This window comes from Haemorhous mexicanus, chromosome 2, assembly GCF_027477595.1.
Source record: "Haemorhous mexicanus isolate bHaeMex1 chromosome 2, bHaeMex1.pri, whole genome shotgun sequence".
NCBI lineage: Eukaryota > Metazoa > Chordata > Aves > Passeriformes > Fringillidae > Haemorhous > Haemorhous mexicanus.
In genome coordinates, this window is record NC_082342.1 from 65,176,002 (window position 1) to 65,197,166 (window position 21,165).

Sequence of the window (21,165 nt, forward strand, 5' to 3'; positions counted from 1 at the left end):
TTCACTAAAAATACAAAAATCATCCTACTGAGGCCTTTTATGTATTCAGTCTTCTAGTAACAGAAATGTTAAGTCAATTCAAAATTGAAAAGGTCAGTTGTTAGTGTCAAATTGTACTGCCACAAAGCAAGCATACATACATCAAGCAGACAATCAAGGCAAGTATGCCAAGTAACTGACAACTGTAAACTTCTGTCTCATTAAAATCCTGTCAAATTAACCACCAGGTCAATGTCATTGTTAGAAAAGTTTACAGCTGATTCACATGAGGAGGCTTGATTTTTCTGGTCTTAAAAAACAGAAATCTAGCAACCATTTATGAAGTCTGAAAAAGTAAATATCAAAAAGCCTTTTAGCAGAAGGAACATACTTTAATGAAAGTTTAACTAAAAAAAAATAAACAGAAAAGAACTTTTAATGAGTCTCCATGTCTACACAAGATATAGCAAACTAAATGGCAAAGCATTACCTATTTGCAGGAACTTCAGGCTAACACTCTCAGCAAAGCCAAATGGATATATTTAGCATAAGTATTTTAGCAGAAGTATTGTAATGGTTACACTTAGAGTAAATTCTCATTTTTAACAATGCTTCTATCTTCTGTATTAGAGGATAACAAAATACCAGTTGGAGATATAGCCCCATTGATAGAAGGCATAACTACTGGAAAAAAACTTTTTTAATATTTGAAGAGTAGCAATAGCAAAGTTAAAATTGCCAGTGCATAGGTAACTCAGCTGAAGTTTTCTGCAGTGATTTGATTATCTCACCAGTAGTATCTTGCTCATGGAGCTGAGCACCCCTGCATACAGTGGGTACCCATCTTGGGTAAAACAAGAGGTACAAAGGACTAACTTAACTTGCCTGATAGCTCAAATAGAGTCATGGCCTGCTTTAAGGGGAATTTCACATGCATTTTCAACTATAAAGAAAAGGAAGTTACAGATGGTAACTTTTTTCTGTATTAAATCTACAGTAGTTTTTTTTCCTTCATTAAATCTACACATGCAAATATACACAAGCCCTGAAAATTCAGCATCACACTCAAAACAACATCCTCCTAAGTTCAACTTGGTAGTCCTCAAATCCTTATATACTCTTGAATTCTCTTAACTCAGATACAACATCCTGGAATTGAAAAACAAATTTATGTGATCCAAAGTATTGAATCAATAAATCAAATAATGATGAATGAATCATTAATATTTTAAAAATCAAAATATATTTTTTTTTTTTTATATCCCAGAGAAAAACTGATATCTCAGAATTTTTTTGAAATTCCATAAAATTCATGGATAGTCCAGGGAAACTTTGGATGCCACATCCCTGGAAGTGTTCAAGATGAAATTGAACTGGGCTTTGAGCAACCTGGTCTGGTGAAAAGAAGCCCCCTCCTGGTAGCAGGCTTGGAAGCACATGACCTTTAAAGGGCCTTCCAACGCAAAGCAGTCTATGATTAGAAGAGAGAAGGGGTAAGGAAGAAGGGACAATTTTTCAAAAGAGAATTCCATTGGTGCTGACAAAATTGAGCTACAAACAATTCTCCACCTGCAGATATTCCTTTATGGTTAGCTTTTCTGTGAGACAAATGAAATAAACAGCAACTTTTATTGTCAGACATGAACTATTTAATAAAAAAGCTGAGTAATGCAAGCATTTCTTTCAAACTTTAATCTTTTACTATTTTTGTAATAGTAACAAAGAATAGATGTGAGAAATGCAAGCATAGAGAGCTACCAAGGCCGCAAACATACAAGCTCAGAGATAGAGATGGATACAGTGTTTGACCCAAGACCTTGGAGAAGGCTTGAAGCTTTAGAATAGAATAGTGAAACAGACATGAAATAAGAATAAAGATTTCTAGTTTAAGCCAAAATATGTTCTAAGCAAGTAGAAATATGTCTCATGCAAGCAAATAAATATGTTAAGCAAGATAGTAGAAGATTTTAAAGATTTTAAATTATGAACAGCTCTCAGTTCAACCTGATTACATAAATATCAATGAGTTCATACCTACACTCTCAGACCAATGATCTATAACGATCATTCAAACAAAGTTAATACTTTGCGCCTTTCTGCAGTAAACTCTACATCCAACTGAAGCAAATTGAAAATAAGCAAGGCACAATACCGTCAGACCTTCTGAGTGCAATTTCATGATATCAAAGAGTGAGCATGAGAGACAGACCTCCCAATGATTTAAAACATTAATTATAAAACACAGTTGCCTAAAAACTTGCTTTACTATAATCAATATTCAATTTCAACAAATATTTCCAAAGTGGTATTATCTTTTTGCATCCAAACATATGACTTATACTTCATTTTAAATATATACTGTCTTTTGACTCGCAAAGCTAAGATCTCAGTGAAAAATCAACAAATTGACTTGCAACACCCCATGTTTCCAGGCCGAACCTTCCCATGCCACACCTTAAAAGACAAAATGATAAACAATATTCCACGATTTGATTCTAACTTGAAACAGTATCCCTACTCCTTTTTATTGTAATGACTTGTTCAGTCCAGAAAAGCATGTAATTTTATTTTCACTTGTTGCAGTGATTAAAAAAAATTACTTACTTGCAGCTGAACTGAGTTATCCTGAAGACCTTCTACAATAGGGGAGAATCTATCAACATTCCTCTCCTCTGCTGCTGCTGTTACAGCTTCCAATATTTTTTCAAGGCTGTGAGAAAAGAAAATAATTTCACTCAGAAGAGATATTTAAACTTGTTTATTTGCTACCTTAAAAGCCATGTTGCCACATTATTCACCAGCCTCAATTTCTTGTAAACAAATTTAGGAGGTTTAAGCAATACTTGTTGCCTTTGGAGATTTTTGTAACCAAAGAATGACTTACTGGATCACAAGGGTTAAAAAAAGTATGCTAATAAATATTAAGCAAAAGAATTGCTGCATAACTATTTCCATCTAACTAGTACATCCAGATGTGAAAAACTCACTGATATGGCCACAAAAAAAAAAAAAAAACCTCACAAAGGTATGCTGAAAATTGACAATATAATACAGATATTACTTTCAAACTTAAATTGAAAATTTTATAATTTCATTCAGATATAACTTTAATTTGGGATATTGTAAAATTACCTTACTATTTCTTGCTTAAATACAGTACTTACATGTTTTCCTCTCCTACAATGCACATTGCAGATAAGAGTTTAACTATATCCGTCATCATGTTAGTTTGCTTGGGATCGATTGCTTTGGCCAGCAACAAAAGGCTCCTCTCTTCTCCCAGAATTCTTTCCAACCCGTACTAAACAACAGAAGAACATTTGTAAGGAAGGGAATCCAAATGACCATCAAGTACCTAATAATGACACCAATGGTTTGTTCCCCGCAAGTTAGTATTGCAAATGACATTTTAGGCTGTGAAATAAAAAAATTTAAAAGAAAAAGAAAAAGAAAAAAAAAAAAAAAACAAAAAAAAAAAAAAACAACACTGAGAGAAAAGTCCCAAACAGTTCACTTATTCTGTAAGAAGGGCATGTAATAGCATCAAAAGTTTACATTATTGTCTTTGAATATTTCAGAGAAAAAGTGGGAGACTTCTGGCAGATAGAAAGAACTTCAAACCACAACCTACCAACCCAACACTTCCCCAAATTGCACAGACTTATACTCATCAGGTACCTTATCTAATTGAACTGTAGTAATTTCATTTCTAGAATAAATAAAATCCCATACCTTATTATTCATGAAGGCTCTCAAACACTGTATAACTTTATGCTGACTTCTTTTCACAAGTCTGTCCTGACTGAGTAAATCAAAAATTTAGTGTAAATAAATGCTCTTTAAATACTAAGAAAAGCTAACTTTATATTAAGACTTTACATTAAGATATTTATAGATATAATTAGAGATTATATATAACTTATATTCTATTTATATTTAGAAAAGCTAATTTTATATTAAATCCTTACTTTTTTGTCTCAACCAATCGTTCCAAAACATCCAACAGCAGTCCCAGACCTTCTCGGCCAAAGTTTACAACCCAGCTAGGAGAAAGAAAAAAGATGTTTTAAAAACTTGACATTTTGAAGACTACTCACAGTGAAAGAAAATTGTCACCATAATTAAAAGCACACATAACTGGATGGTGTTAAACCCAAAATATCTCCAAGAGAACAAAACAAAAATTTAAAATTTCAGCTACTACCAAAGGCATCTTTTGAAAAGGTTAAACCCTTGGCCAGTTGTTTCTTCATGAGACAGATGCCTCATGGTCCTGTTTAGTATTGCTCAAAACCCCTTGATATCAAATACAAGTAACACTGACAGCAGCACTAACAATTACAGGAAGAGAAAACCAGATTTTTTTATTTTTTTTCTTCTAAAAGTAAATACATTATGAAAATAGATTCTCTCATTCTTGGACGGGTGTTTTTTTCTGAAACAGATTAGGCAAAAAACTGGCAACTATTTTTGGCAGATCTGGCCTATATGTCTCCTAAAGATAATCCTACAAGATTCACTTATATGAACATTTTATATTAGCAGAATTATGAGCAGCCACTTTGCTGCACATCCAACAGCTGGGGATAATGGACTAAAACACTGATGCATTCTTACTGCCTTTACCTCTGCTTCCACAAGAGAACAAAAACTACTTACACTACCCAAAGAAAACATTCATCTTTTTGTCATTCTGACAAAATACTAAGTTATCAGTGCCTCTATTTCCAATGCATTTATTAAAAATGTCCTCTCAATGAAATTCAATCTGTTGCAACTATTACACAAAAGGGGAAGAAATAGTTGCAGATAACTAGTTATCTGTAATAATATGTAGAGCTACATCACTTGAACCACTTTTAATGAACTGTGCTGGCAACTGTGACGTCAAAACACCTAAATTATTTACCTGAAGATTAGTGATCAAGATTGTCCTTTCAGAAGCTTACTTTTTATAGTGATGGGAAAAAAACCACAGCTTTTCGCAGTGAACCACGGATTTCAATACCTGTTTCTAAGTACCAGAGACCAAACAACTCAGTAACATTTGATTTAGATTTTCTCTGTGAACTAAAAATACAATTTACAAAAAAGACTAATTGAAAACTCTTTGTCAAAATAACTCGGGCTACTGTAAAGCATGTATTTATTCTTCCACAAAAACCATTATATATTCTAAATAAGACAACCCAATTCAGAAACAAAATAATAGAAGGAAAGAAGCAAATACCCATAGAGATGACCCATATCACCCACTCTGCCAAGCAAGACACAGAGAAAAGAAAGTTGTGCAATCCTTTTCTAATCATGTCCCAACATTTCATTTGCATTATTTTAAATATACCCTAAACAGTTTCCCCAAATCATGTGTACAACCACTGTCTTAAGTGGTAACTCTAAACAAAAGGATGTAAATAGAATAGAATAGGAAAAAAATACAATTTAATGAAATAAAGTTAGCATTCAGCTCCATGGAACAAATCAAAATTAAGACTTATCAATGGTTACTGAAGAGTTAACCTTCCTTCAATAAAGCACAGGTAAACAAAGGTTGTGCTTTCTTCTGTATAGAAAAACCCTACAGGTACAGAAAAAAAAAACAAAAGAAGGAGGGAAGGAAGAAAGCCTAAAGTACACTGGACAGAAGCAGCACCACACATTTAGAAATATATATGTTTTCTGATGAACAAACTTACACCAAGGTGCCTAACTCCCATTATTGATTACCCCGACAAAAATAAGTTAGAAGATCAAAGACTTCGAAAGTATTTCAAAAATTAAAATGAAAAACAATTGACTACTTAGCACTAGAAAACAAAGGAAACTGCTTCTGCTCCACATTTAATTTACCTTCTCTTAGTATTAACTTGTACAGATCAGCCAACTCTATTAAAAATACCAGACCTACAAAGGATACGTAATCAATGAAACAGAAAGAAGTTAAAATTACTCACTAATGCATACATAGTCCTTAACTGGAAAACCTTCTACATATCCATTAATTTTAATCCATTAAGAAATTAGAATATGATTAATCCTTCAACATGTGCTAATGATGTTACCTGACAGGATTACTAGTCAAGGACACACGGAGAGATTCTAAGCAAGTGACTAGTCTTTCATCCATTGACCCAGATTTTAAATCCTGAATAAATTCTTGGGGAGAAATCTTCCTGCTGTTCTTGAGACTTCCCTGAAACACAGAAAATACACTTGTTTTTTATTTGGTGAACATAGAACTTAAAGACATTATTAATGGTTAAGCTTTGTTCCTTGAAAAATATAATAATGTAGACCTGTAAGCCCATAACTGATGCCTATCTACTATTTGCCAAATACTGACTAAATTTGGTCATTTTATGAATAAATTTATTATCAGCAGACAAAAACAACAGGCATAAAATGTACAAATTTATCACACATGCTCAGCGAAACAAAGTTTTTGTATTGAATGGATTCTGTTTGTGCATTGCAAGCATCTTAATATTCAACAGAAGAAAAGAGGTCCTCTGAAGAGATCACAGGGCACATGTCCAGAAGGGTGACTGCACTCACATAAGCATACAGAGCAAAGAAGCAGGATACCAGAACACTCAGCATGTTACTGCAGTAATTTCTGCTCTTGCAGAAGTAGACATTGTTGTAGACATCAACAAATAAAAAGTCTAGTCCACCTAGAATCCATTTCACATGAAGGATAGATATATCTTCTACAGAATATATCTAAATACAAAAAAGCAGGCATACAATGGTGCATAAAACTTACTTTTGACTTAATGCATTGCAAGAGTCCTTTTTTTTTGAAAATAGAAGCACACCTGTCATGTTGCACAAAGAGACTTACTAAATACTTCTTGATTAACCAGTGGCTTAAGTCAGTAATTTAAGAGAATTAGACTTGCAGTGCAATAATAACTTGAAATTATTCAGTGTAAATGGTGAGGTAGTCTCATTATATTATTATAGCTAGTTTCATAGAGGTGATGTTTTCTCCCTTTGTCAGATCCTCAGGAAATACTGAGAAGTAATCTTCTATGAAGCAGAAGATTATTAAACAGTTTCTAGCAAAGAAATGAAATTAAAAGCTGGGAAATGTTTACAAACAGACCAGGCTGCTGAGCTGCTATCCAGAGAGACATCAACAGACAGGAAAAATGGGCAGAGGAATTTCAGGAAGTTCCACAACAGAAAACTGTAAATCTTGAACCTGAGGAGGAACGAACCCACGCACCAACGTGTGCTGAGGCTACCAGCTAGAATGTAGGCTTGTAGGAAAATAGGGGTTGTGATGGATGACAAGCTGACCACAGGTAAGTGCATCACTAGCTGTATGAGGGGAGATGACCCTTTCCCTCAGCTCAGCAGTGGTGAGACATATGGAGAATTCTGTCCAGTTCCTCACTGCCCAGCATGAGAGAGATGGACATATTGGAATGAGTCCAGAAAGGGCTGTGGACACAATTACAAGAGAATCTGTAGTACATGGAGAGAACAGAGATTGTTTAGCCCCAAGAAGGGAAAGCTCAGGGGAGCCCTATCAGTGAAAGGACAAGAAGAACAAATTGAAATACAGGAAATTGGTTAAACATAAGATGAACACAAACTTCCCCCCTCCTCCCTCTGTCTTCTTAAGCATGAGGCTGGTAAAGCACTGGAACAGGTTGCTCAGGCACACTGTGTAGTTCTCCTATCAGAGATATTAAAATTGGAATAGATAAGAAGTTGGATGCGACTATCTCCAGGGTCTCTTCCAGTCTAATTCTATTCCATGACTCTGTGACAACAGAACATTGGAGGCTATAATAGTCTCCACTCCAACTATATTTCCTCAGACTTCATAACAGATGCTCCAGACACCAAAAAGAAACAAAACAAAAAACCCCACAAAAACAAAAAACAAACAAATCAAACAAAAACACAACCAAACAAACAAAAAAACACCTGCTACCAGGAATCATCTCAAAAACATAGCATCTCATGTTATATTTTGAAATATCATGTGTAATACATGGAATGGCATTGCAAACATGCTTCTGAATTGATAGATATCCCTACTCGCTTAAGTATGAGGGTAACTTCCAGTAACTATGCTCCACAAAAAAAAGTAGATGAGATGTACAGCAAAGGATGAGGGCTGAGGTGAGAATCTGGAAGACAGGTGTAGGAAACCCAGAGAAAATTTTAAAAAATCAGGAACAATAAGGGTTCCCACAAACAAAATGAAACTCAGTGTTTTGAGTTTTCTTTCATGGATCTTTCCAGCTGGACTCTGCATAGATAAGATAACAGACTGACTAGAGACAAAATGACCAAACTCCCAGCAGCCTTCATGACAAAGTATTTAACTAAATGTTACAAGAGAGTTGGAAATTTCAAGAAGTCTCAGAAAATCTGCTGGCAGCTCCTGATGTGCATACACTACTTGATAAGCAGTACTTGTATGCCTAAGCATAAGGATTAATATCCTGTGTGGAGAATCTGTCATTTCCAGTGACTTCTCCCAGCAGTTCCTGCTGTAAAATTGACACAACTGATTTAACCAAAATACTTATAAGTTGTCAGTAAAATTTCTTTCCTTTGATGCACAGTCATATAGGACAGTCATATGGACAGGACATACAGTTAAGATGGTTAGAAGATATTTCGGAAGGAATTTAATATAATGAAGTATGTGCAATGCAAAGGTCACATGGGACAGGAGCGCAATCAGACTAGAAGAATTCACTAGAATGACATTTCAGAAAGCCTCATGTGACCCATCTGAAAACAGTGCCACACACAGTGCAGACTCACATCAACATCCAGAGAGTAACCAGTCATCCCATTTCAGACTCAGTTCCCCACTGGAACATTACCCTATGCAAAAGAACCAGTAAACTGTGAATGTCTGTACAACAAACTAACACAGTGCTAAGTACCACTTATTCATAGTTATGCCAAAATTCTGCAACATAATAAGAATATGATACATCTGCTGATGCTTAAATAAAATGAGAGCTGCATTTGGTATCATTTGTGAAACAGATTATATTAGCTGTATTTCAGCATGAGAAAAGCTGCTTAAGTTCAAAATGTTCAAGTTTACTGAGAAACAGGAAATATCTTGAGGCATCAGTGCCTCTAGAAACATAATTGCTCAACTGAAGAACAACTGGTCTGTGAGCAGATGCAGCATGAAGCCAGCATTAATTAATCTAGTTAAAACATCACAAGGGCACAATGTGAACAACAAAAACAAAACACTGAGAAGAAAATTCATTTTAAAAACTCAGTTTGTGCGTTTTGAACATATAAAACAGCAAAATCTATGGTTGAATAACCTGATAGCAATACTTTATTTCTCCTTGACTATTAAGCCCATAACATGGAATTTTATTTTCAAAACTTTTATTTTCTGCAATTATTACTATGCGAAGAGGTGTGCTTTGTGATTATTGGAAAGGAGTTGTGCACTTCTGAGAAAGAGAAACCCTGATACTGAGGTCAATGATAAAGCTTTGATTACAGTAGAGCCCACTTTGATCACCAGAGGCTGTTTCATTTTCATTGATTCATTAGAGGTGCAGTCTCTGTTCTTCATTTTAATAGTTCTTAAAATGATAATTGCTTTAAATGAAACATGCCCAGTACTCTCCATAACATTTGTGAATAAAGATATCTTTCCCAAGGCAAAATATCTTAGCACCCATCTCCTTAAAGTTCAAAAAGTATAAAAATAAGTATGAACCACCAAAAGAAGTTACTGGAGTATCACTTATAGAAGGAGAGGCCCAAGATAGGATTAGTTGCACACAATAGTCAGGAGCTACGTGGCATTTCAACTGTTCCAAAAAAGCAGAACACTTTCACAAAGTCAAAGAACACCAAAAGTTAGCCAAGTACTCTTGGGGTGCAGTGCACTATTCTCTCTATACTCAGAAAGCACTCAGTCCTACTAATTCGATAAATGAAAGAGCATGCCCAGAAGAAATAGTTTTCAATGGCAAAGGAAGGAATTTCCCATCCCAAGAGCTCCAGCACTAATCTGAAATCATCTGCAGCACAACTGGATTGAAGTACTGAATCTGTGCCTCACTGAAACAGCTTCTCCCAATACACAACAGGTGAATGTCACTTCCAGTAAAGACACAATAGCAGAAAGAGAGTTCAGGAAAGACAAGTTTCCCTGCACAGATTGGTCTTTAGTCATCTCCCACCAAAGAAAGAGGAATACATGGTCTAGCAGCAGAGGAAGGGAACAGAAAAGAGAAAATGCTGTTGGGGGCCTTAGGAAAACACACAAGACAACAGTGAGTGCAAATAAATCATTGCCCTGGGGGAGGAAACAGACCTGTCCTCCTCAACAAAGCACCTTATATAGCTCCTCTAGGCATAGTGCAAGAAGCTCCATGGCCAAAACACAAGTGTGAAGACATCCAAAGAAAAAAGGAAAATTGTGAATGGCACTCAGAAAAAAGGACCAATGAGACATACTCTGTGGCCAAGAAGCTACAACATGAAAACCTTTTTCTTGACAAAGAGAGCCTTAACATCACCACCATCAGCATTCTATGATTTCAGCTACAGACGTGAATGCAGCAACTCTGCACAGCCAGTCATGTTCTATTATCACATTACTTTTTAGATCAAATAACTGAGGTCTTAAAATACATATAGAGGCTAGGAGTGCCAATGATATATAAACCCTCACATACTATTTTAGGTAGATAAATTTCAAGAATGTTTTAAGATCTACTGGTCTGAAGTTTCTTGATTTCCCATGCAATATCTCTAAAAAAGAAAAACAAGCTAGACCTATTCTTCTGGTATTAAGGACCTGTTAAGCTATAGACAAGACTAGTACCTTTGATAAACTCATCTTAAATAAAGTAATCTCCAGGCAGTTAGGTCCTGCACTAGGCATACCTGCCTTACTAAAAGTGCTAAGGCATAACACTAATAAAATACATCATGTGAAGTCAAGAGTAAGATAAATATCTCACTTAAATTACTATATTTAATGTTTTAATTTCTCAGTATTTAGTTATAATTACATCCAGGCATTTTTTACTGATATCTGTAGTTACATACAGCAGTGAGAGTTGAAGATTCAAACATATGAATTGTAAAACAATCAGAATATCTGAGGACAGGATTAGCTATGCAGCATTTAGCACAGGAGTCAGTTCCCACTCTGCAAAAACTAAGCAGTTTTTCTCATGCCAACTGAATCCTTCTTTTGGCCTTTATATACAACCCCTTGCACTGTTTTAGAACAACCAATCATTATAGGTAAAAAATGGACAATAATTGATTTTGTGCACAACACTTTCATTATCAGCTATTACGTAGCATCAAACATAAACACTATTTTAAGTAGGCATGAAAAAGTCTCATCAGTGGAATTATTTTTAAACAATGCTAGAAAAGAAAAAGGTTCACACCAAACTTTTGCAAGAAGTTTTTGCAGAATCTTTCCATCTCTACTCTTAGTCATACCCTTACCAAAAAGAAATGCTGGTTTCTGTATAGAAGACACGTTTCAAGTACAAGTGACTATCTGCCACTGTAACTTGTAAAATAGTAAGACAGACACAAACATTTTTAAAGAGCACTATGAGAAACAGAAGTTAGTCATAGGAATGTAACATGCATGCATCACTTTTTCTGACCAATGGGAAATTATGTAAGCTTTTATTAATTTACTTACAGACTTGGAAGCAGTGCTGATATACTGCATCACCATTTCTTTTTTGGTATCAAAATCCTTTTCTCTCAATGGCATCTTCTTGTCTTCATTTAAATTCATATCTTCCTAGAATGGGATAGGAAAAACGAAAAAACAGTCTTAAATTCCATACATCAACAGAATGATTTTAATGTAAGAGACTGAAATAAATAAATAAATAAAGACACAAAAATATAAACTTATACAACTGAAAGCTGTTATAGAAACAACTTTTTATGAGATTTAATCAAAACCATAAAAATCCTTACCTTTATTCCCTCTGAACTCAGACTGAAAAAAATTAAAAACCGTCAACTATACTAGGATTAACAAGTGCATCACAACCATTTTTAGTACACTCTCTTCTTAGAAAAGACCTACAGTTTCACACGTGTGCACCAAACTATAGAAGAGTATTATTTAATACATCCCAAAATATTTATAAATGTACTCAAACCAGTATTTTACAAATTTTTAATTTCAATCATAATTTTTAATTTATTCCGTAATTCCCTTCCTCTCTTCTCAAATGCTTCATCTTGGCAGCAGAATGTGGTTTGCACTGAAACTAGTTCACAAATTAATAATCGCCTTTACAATAAGCAAGGCCAAAATTCTTAAAGATTAAATCAAAACATTCAACCATTATCAAAACCCCATCATAATTCATTCACCTCAACATAAATCCAGAGGTCAAAAAGAGCAGAGAGAGACCTACACTGAAAACACACAAGTGACACTTCTGAATGTCACTAGCATTTCTGACACAGGGAGTTTGACTGCTCCAGCCTAGAAATGTTCTGATCATTGTAATCAGTTGCACATCTGTGAGAAATGGCATTTCTCATCATGGTATAAGTTAATGAATAAAAGGGAAAATAGAAACAAAAATTTAAAAAAAAGTTTTCGGGAACAATTAAAAATTTTGGCACACACATATAAAGCACATACAGCATATAGCACAGGCTTTACTATGTGCATTACTCAAGCTTAGCAAGAATTACTGCAGTTATTTTCAGCTGAGACTCATGAGGTGAATCCTCATCAGCTTTGGCAGGAGCAATGCTACAAAATCAGTGAATAAGCATCTTGATAACAAAGTTATTTCACCTAGTCAGAAATCAAAGACAAACAGTACAGACAATCCTTAGAATTTGTACTACAAGTTTCCTTGTCTTTCAGTAGCTTTCAAGCTGAGTAGAAGAGAATGAAGCACAGTTCCTAGAAACATTTACACTTCTGTATAAATCCAAGTTTTGAGAAATTACTGCAGAAAATGCTTGACCCCTGCACTGGTTTCAGCTGGGATGTGGTTAATTTTGACCTTGAACTAAAAAAAAAAAACCTTTTCACATTATCATGTAGCTATTGCAAAGTTCATTCTTCTATTTAAAGTAGTTTCATTCAGACTTGCTCTTTCATGTTTTCTGAAAACTAGCTTCTAAACTTAAACAAAAGTATTTAACTTCTAAACACAAAAAAAACCCCAAGAATTAAGAAACCTGTCAACACAAACAGTATTCCATAAGCCCAGATATAACAGCAGGTTAATTTGTGGGAAATATTCTGTGTGTGCAGTAAAAAGTAATTTCTTTGTTCTTGTTTTTAACAAATGAAAAATCGAGACAATTAATTTATACAGACTACAGTGATACAAAGGGCACAACAGATATTGCTTAGTTAATAAAATAATTCATCTTCATCCTTTATTTCTTAAATAATTGAAATATATTCTACAGGTAAGCAATAACTCTGTATTTTCCTAATAGCACTTACAGAAATTAAAGGAGGTAAATGACAATTATTATCTTTATTATGTGGTTTTATTATCTGGTTTTATGAGCTCTTTCGTAATTTTTGCCATGAAAACCACACAAGACACCATTGCATAAAACAGTGGGAGAAGGAAGCCATATGCATCCAGGAAAACCCCAAGTACAAGGTAAGACATTCAGTAAACCCTAAGAATTGAAAAAAACCTCCCTTCAGTACTAACACATTGACTATTTTTTTCCATACAAAATTAGTTCTAAAAGCCTGGCTACAACAAATTGTTCAAATTGTTCACCAATCCACCCATCCAAATCACTTAATTTGATCAGAACAGCAAACTAGAGGCTACAATATATAATTAGCTATGTAATCTACTGTGACTAAACTAGCTTTATTCCAGCCCATTCAAATGTGGATAATCTGAAAAATCCTTTCTGTAGTGCATGTTATAGATAAAACAACACTGATAAAGTAGCTTAATTCAAGTTTAAGTGCTTTGTTATTCAATGTAACTAGGAAAGCATTCAAATTATCCAGATGTCATCAGTACTTTAACATATTTTGCAAAGTAGTTTTAAAATTGGAATTAATTATTTAAGCATCCATGGATATAGGCATCTATATTTATCCAGACATGCAGTAGCAGGTTTCTGAGGATTTATTGAATATTTATTTACGGCACAGTACAACACCAAAGACTACCCTATACCAGAATGTCTGTAGGATGGTAGAGAAATACAATCTAAATGCAAGGGGTGTGTGGAAGGATGCACACCTTCAAGTTTTATTAAAAAGAACTCTCCCATTTTTTTGAGAAATTATCAGTTACAGTGAAACTTTTAAGAGAAGCAAGACATCAAAGAAAAATGAACCATTTGGCAACAAGGACAAATACAAAAGTTGGTAACAGTTAATTAATTATTCCTTTCCCTCACCAGCTTAACAATGAAAACCCTGAATGTTATCCTTCAGTTATAGTTCTCAAGAGTTCTACAAAAGCTTCTTCAAAACTAAACTATCATCACTGAGTACTAGGAAGTACAAATTGCACAAAGGTACTTCCCTCATTGCACATCGCATTTTCTCCACATGCCAGTCCTGGGTAGTCCCTTTGTACTTCAAGAGTTACTTGTTACTTGCTGTGAGGCAGAGAACGAAATAATAATCTAGGCATCATTCTCCTTGTTAGTGTTCTCTTGTGCTCTTCAGATTTCAGTCACTCTTTTCTCATGGCCATTCTATGTTTAGTTTTCAATTGCCCAAAATGTCATCATCACGACAAAAAGCTCAACCTACTGAGATGCTACCAATGCCACATGATCTTTGTGACTGCTCTTTTGTAGTGCACTAACAATGACAACTAAGGAAAGAAGCAAATTTGCAGACAAATGCTACTTTGGAGGCAATTCTCTCTTTTTGTGCAAGAGTGACATGGCACATAAATTGAGAACTAAATGTGGCTGTGACATTTGAAGGTATAAAATCTCTCTGAAACAGTTTCAGATCATCTTAAAAGGAAGAAAGATCCCACATTTCTTGTTCCTCCTCAAAACGTGTTGCACAATCTCACTTCTAATTTCTGTTTTAAATATACTTGGACCAAAAATTTGCAAAAATAATTCCAATACTTTATTTCCTGAGAAACACCCTAATAAATACACAATTACAACTCACAACAACATTTGTATTAATAATTCAGTAAAGATTAGAACACATGCACAGAAGAATATCTGTTCCACCTATCACTTAGCCATGTTGTCATTCTCTAAGTAAAATAAAGTGTAAGACTCTTACCATCATTTTTTCAAACAGTGCTATGATTTCTCTTTCCGACAGTGGTTTTGTAGCAAAACCTTCCAGGTCCATGGGTGTGGATGACCAGTCTGTAGAATGTGAGTGCTTCATATATGGCAGAGGAGGTCTTTCTTTTTTACTTCTTGGAATTCTTATACTGGCAAATCTATCCAACTGAAAAAAAAATACAAAAGATGTAACATATCACATACTGCTTCCATTCTGTGTAACCCTAATTAACATGGGTGCTCTTGGAAGTTGAACAACCTTATTTTTCTGTGGTAGCTTACCTGTTATTTAACTGCCTTGTTCTAAAGGCTTCTCCTAAAGATACATATGACGGTCAGTTGCCTAGCACTGGAGTTAACCGACCAGAATCCCATTACATTAGAAAGAAATCATGCAGAACATCAGAATTTTACAGAAAGTTTGGAGGAATAGATATCTACAAAACCAATTTATGAAGAATTCTTTCCAAGCGTTACATGTAGAATATGAGAAAGCAGGCTTATTTACCAAAAGCATGGTTTTAAAGTGGTTTTAGTTACCCAGAAACAGCTGTACTCCTAACACAGCTACAGAATATACAGACAGGCAAAGAAAATATTTTTTATTCAAAGACAAGTTAGCAAAACTAAGACATGGTTCTATTTATTTTCTTTATATTTCTATTTCTTTTTGCATCATGTAATACAAAATTTAGTGCCTTTGTTCCAATTCTTTAGAAACTCATTTAGGAGAAACCATTGACTCCTCTATTAAAGCTGCGTAGAGTACGTTTATTATTTCATGAATGATCCTTATGACTAATCCCCAGCACACATCTATCACTCTGGCTTTATTAACCCTTCCAAGAGCCAAAATCCTTCTTTGGAAAAGTGGTTTGGGTTGTGGGATTTTTAACTGGTTAGATATTTACCAACTTTTTGATCAAGAGTTACTAAGTAAAACTTTACACATTTTCCATGCTAGAGCTTGTATGTTTTAAGGTACATGGGCAAGGACCAACTGAAGGCAAAAGCAGCAGACACCTAATGAGATGCGCTACATCATCATCTTTGTAACACTCTTTTGAACAGATACGAACAGTAACATCACACTAGTCAACACAAAAGAAAGTTATGGAAACATTCGATGCATAAGAGATTTTTCACAAGATTTCAACCATACCAAGAGACTTCTGTCTTGGAATGCTATGCAAAAATATTCTGAGGCTTCAATATATCTTTAAGATAAGTATCTTGAGACAAGTACATCAGTTACCAAACTAAATGACAAGTAGAATTATTATAGCATCTGTGGAATTAAGATCAGTGAGAGCAAAGAAAATCAGTAGCAAAAATTGGGTACAAGTGTTCCCCTCTAGTCAGAGCAAGAATTGACTATCAGACATCCATGAAGAGAGGTTTAGAGGAAAAATATAAAGACTTTAATTCTTCCAGTTCAAAATTGAAAAGAAACAGTTTTTGGAACATAGAAATAGATTGTAAGCTACTCACAGATGGTTGTAGAACATGCAAAAGCAGAAAATTAATATAGCATAAACATAAAAGAGCTCAGCATGGATAAGGCCCTTCTGTGTTGCATCAAACCAGCAGGCAATGAGGAAAAGCATACTCTACAGGAATAATTATATAGGCAACACCCAGGAAGACAAAGAATGCAACAAAAGCAAAAGGGAGGCTAACATCACTGGAAGTGAAGTAGTAGTCATCAGTAACAAAAACCATCTTACATCTTGACTGGAAAGCAATTTCCTTTCCTGCTTTTAAAATCAGAAGTCTATGGGGAGATGAAGCCAGACTTCAAACTGAAGTGACTAGACTGGAATTGTAAAAAAATCCTATTATATGAGACATTTCTTTTCAAGCAATGTCTTTCACAGAGTACTGATGAAAGGCAGCATGCCTGCTCTAAAGAATGAGTTAGCCAGTAGCTTCTCCATGCCCCCATATCTTCACTATAGAGTGCATAACCTAAGACACAAGCCATTGTTTTTGCAGATGGTTCACATACAGAATTGAAACAGGTGTAGAGGGAAGACACTTTGGCTGAAATAATGGATTTCAGCCCATGAATCAGTGAACAGAGAACAATTTAGGTTTAAGACAGCTGTGCCCTAAATTCCTTTTCCAGTATCTCCTGAAAGATCTCAGTCCTTTCTTTACAGTCTGTGCTCCCCAAGTGTTTCCTCTTCCTTCTTCTGTTCCACACAGCAGCAGCCACAGAAGTTCTGGCCAGACAGAACTGCATGCAGTCTCTCAGAGGGCTCTAGAAACAGATAGCCCTTATTTAGGGAGAAGGGCCTAATCCTCCTTGAAAAGAGATATTTCACTTGTTCCCATTTTTAGTTTATGTTTTGGTTTTAAGCTTCTCTTGAATATATAGTGAATGTTTTGCATCATTATACATTACACTGTAACATTCATTTACCCCATATTCACCAAATCCTATACCACTCATCCTAGAGGAGGAAAGCACATCTTGGAATATATTTGATCCGACAGAACACTTCAGACAAATTGAGATAATAGGATTATAAACACATTTAAACATATGTCAAACTAATTACTTTAAATAATTTAAAACAATGCAGTCTAAAAAGAAGATTCCCATACATTAATAAATGGGAATTCACAACAAGATTTGCACAGCAGCAGAGTGTGGATATTCTACATATACTTCCCTTTTGAATTATACATTGATAGCGCTTCAGAAAAGTTATTCAGTATTCCACACAGGCAAATAATTTCATGGTCCACAGAAAGCACTATACAGAAAGAATAGAAATTTCATTGCTTGGGTGTAATGAAATCTACCACTGATGCTGCTGGTGATCCAAGTGCACAGAGGAGGAAACGGCAAGAAAGTTCAATAATCTTCCATGTTACACCAAAACATTTTACATCAGACTAACCAACAGGCTATAGCTAAGCTTAGCTTTGATACAGTTTCACTAGAGCTTAAAGCAGGTTTGACCTTGCATCTTTTCTATTTTTTGGTATTTATTTTATCAATGGATACATATAGATGCATACAGGAACAGTTCTCTAGGACACTAAGAAAAATATCTGTAGGAGCCAAAATCAATCAACCATCAAGGATGAATGGCAAGGCTTTACTGGCTTATTTCATAGGGTGACTATTATTCCACTGAGAGCCCATGAAATAAGAAAGTGATTTTATGCCCACACCATGGCCCTGAAAAGTCAAAGTTACACAGAGATCCACAATACAAACTTTCTGACTCATCACACTTTCTAATCAGGTCCCTAGAAAGTAATGCTTTTTTGCTCTGGTTTTGACCTTAGTGATGACTTCTTATACCATTCTCCATAAGAAAATAGCATATATTGAATTTGCACATTTGATAATGCAGGAATCAATGGATTATTTACTGCTAGAATAATTTTTGGCACTACAGCTTATCAAGACATCACCTACTAACAGAGCTGCTATGCATATAGGAATGAAAGGTGTTACTTCACTGCCACCCTGCCTCCCTCATCTTTTCCTTAATTAACACATCACATCACCTATTCCTATATTAAGAAATTCCTTAAAAATGAAATCCAGCACACTTATGTAAAAAACCCCATTCATTATCACTGTAAGTGACGGCCTTAGTAACAGCACTGAAAATGGCCCTTGTGATGGCCCTGCTTCTTCATCCTCTCCACCCTCTCCAACCTCCTTGTTCTCCTTGACTGCTTTTGCTAAACCTTTTTTGAAGGGTTACTTTCATATACATCTCTTCTGCTTGTGTACAGGGGCAAGTGACACCAGCACATGTTGTTTCTCTGCTTCAGTGGCACAGTTTGTCATCAGGCTTGAACTAACCACAGTGTCTGTCACGGTGACTAGAACAGCTGCAGAGCCTGGTGTCTCACTGTCAGATTCAGAGACCTTTTTCCCTCCTGAGGGCACTGGGCAGTGCTGGGCATGGCTCAGTGGGCCTGGGCCAGGCCCCAACACATTGCAGGGGTTTGGATCCTCCTGGGTTGCCAGGGTGACAGAACACCTTTTCCAAGGCCAAAACTTTAACTAGTTTTTCTGGATTATGCACTTGCTAGGGGTAAAGTGCAAACGCAGACCCTGCCCTAGACACTGACCCATACGGTCCCACACACTCCTCCACTCCAAACTATCCAGCTTTTGGGCAAATGTCTGGGTGATATTCTTAATTAAGAGTCTGATCTTAAACAAGACCTGAACCATATGCAATAACATGCTGGCTCCAAGAAAAAGGATCGGGTTGGTTTCAAGGGTACTCAAAGGTTATTAAAAATCTTTAAAATTCCCAAAGGCTAGTGTAATTGGTCTGGAGGAAAAGGAATGAAAGTAGGAGAGAAGAAAGAAGCAGGAAGGTATTCTTACGGATTCAGAAGAATGCCTGTGCACAAAAAACTCGAGATGCAGTCTGAATAGCAAAGCAAGTCAATTTTATTAGTTGTGTTAGCAATAAATACATACCAACCCCTGGATGTTGGAGAAGCTGCCAAGCAGGAGATAGAGCACAGCTCCTGAGTGGGAGGGACAGGAGGGCTGCGCACCTTCAGGGTGTCCCCTGATGAAAACAGCGTGCATCACGTCATCCTCTCTCCTCTACCCTTATAACTCCCCCTCAGAAGTGGCCAGTTTCAATATCATCTCACATGGGGCCACTGCATGAGATGAGGTCACAAAGGCCCATGATCACACATCCAAGTCAACAACAGCTTTATCATTCCCCTTTCACAGGATGAATTCCACTGATACATAGTTTCATTTCTGAAGGTTAGTTCTACCAACTAACAATAAGTCCTTCTTCTACATTATCTTGTTGATGTGCTCAATTGCAGACCAAATACGTCAGGCCTTAGACCCGTCTTCAGCCCCTGACACAGGTATCTTCCCCAGAGGTTGTCTTTCTGAGGATACAACTTCTGATACCTCATTATGAAGACAGAGCATTATAGAATTATTATGGTTTAACCTAAAATATGTTACGAGAAGTACTGACCAACTTTCTTCTTTCTTTCTTTCACTCACATTCTCATGAAGAGACACACACATTCACATATATATATATATATAAAAATATATCCATATATATATATATAAAAATATATATCTATATGCCATTAAGACACTGATGGTGATCACTAAGCACAGCCTTTTAGCAGAGTTCTGATATGAAATATATACAGGTACAAAATATTCCTTTCCTAGGTGAAAGCATAAAGCCAAGAGTATTGCTTACAGCTTTTGCTCTTTTTCCAGGTGTTCTTCTCACGCTGCCTTACAGATATGTAGGACAAAAAGTACTGCCACCCTTTATTTACAAGTTCACGTTTTTGACTGCCTGCTCTTTATATACTCAGAAAACACATTTTCACATCTGAAAAATCTGCTCAAGCACTACAGAATAACTCAGTCTCCCAGACACTTTGCCAGTCATTTTAGTCACAGAAGGCAATAGCTCAGTCATGAAAGTCTGCTGTAAAACCCTGATGCTGACAGACAACAAAAGCTTAGGGGAACATTAACAACATAGGAAGGAACAAAAAGAGAATACAAAGTGGAACAAATCCTGTGTCTTCACTTGAAATAATTATTATTCCTATTGGATAGGGAACCTACACGATGAACTGGGTTGCAACAATTTATTTCAGCATCTTCAGAACTTAAAGCAACCCACTTAACAGGACAAATACTTCTCAAAAGATCAAAGAAGTTACTTCCAATGACTCTAAGTCAAAGACCTCTTAACATATTTTTCCTCCTTGAAGCTCCAGAAGATTAAAAAAGTATATCCTTTCTTTGACAGTCAAATTGCTCTACAAGATTAACTTCTTAGTATGTGAGAAATTCCACTGCTAGCAGTAGAGTTTTTAGGAAGAGCAAGACTTGCATAAACCAAGACACACAGA

At 35.6% G+C, this 21,165-nt stretch overlaps 1 protein-coding gene across 2 annotated transcripts in view; it reads right to left on the reverse strand.

The window, feature by feature from the left end:
- Window positions 1-21,165, reverse strand: part of DIAPH3 (diaphanous related formin 3) — a 202,414-nt gene that overhangs the window by 165,435 nt on the left and 15,814 nt on the right. For both annotated transcript variants that reach the window (XM_059839117.1, XM_059839116.1), the window contains 7 exons: window positions 15,254-15,427; window positions 11,669-11,773; window positions 6,042-6,172; window positions 3,948-4,022; window positions 3,712-3,781; window positions 3,144-3,280; window positions 2,584-2,689 (listed from right to left, as the gene is read on the reverse strand). In XM_059839117.1, the coding sequence (XP_059695100.1) occupies window positions 2,584-2,689; window positions 3,144-3,280; window positions 3,712-3,781; window positions 3,948-4,022; window positions 6,042-6,172; window positions 11,669-11,773; window positions 15,254-15,427 (798 nt within the window). The remainder of the gene's footprint in view (window positions 1-2,583; window positions 2,690-3,143; window positions 3,281-3,711; window positions 3,782-3,947; window positions 4,023-6,041; window positions 6,173-11,668; window positions 11,774-15,253; window positions 15,428-21,165) is intronic.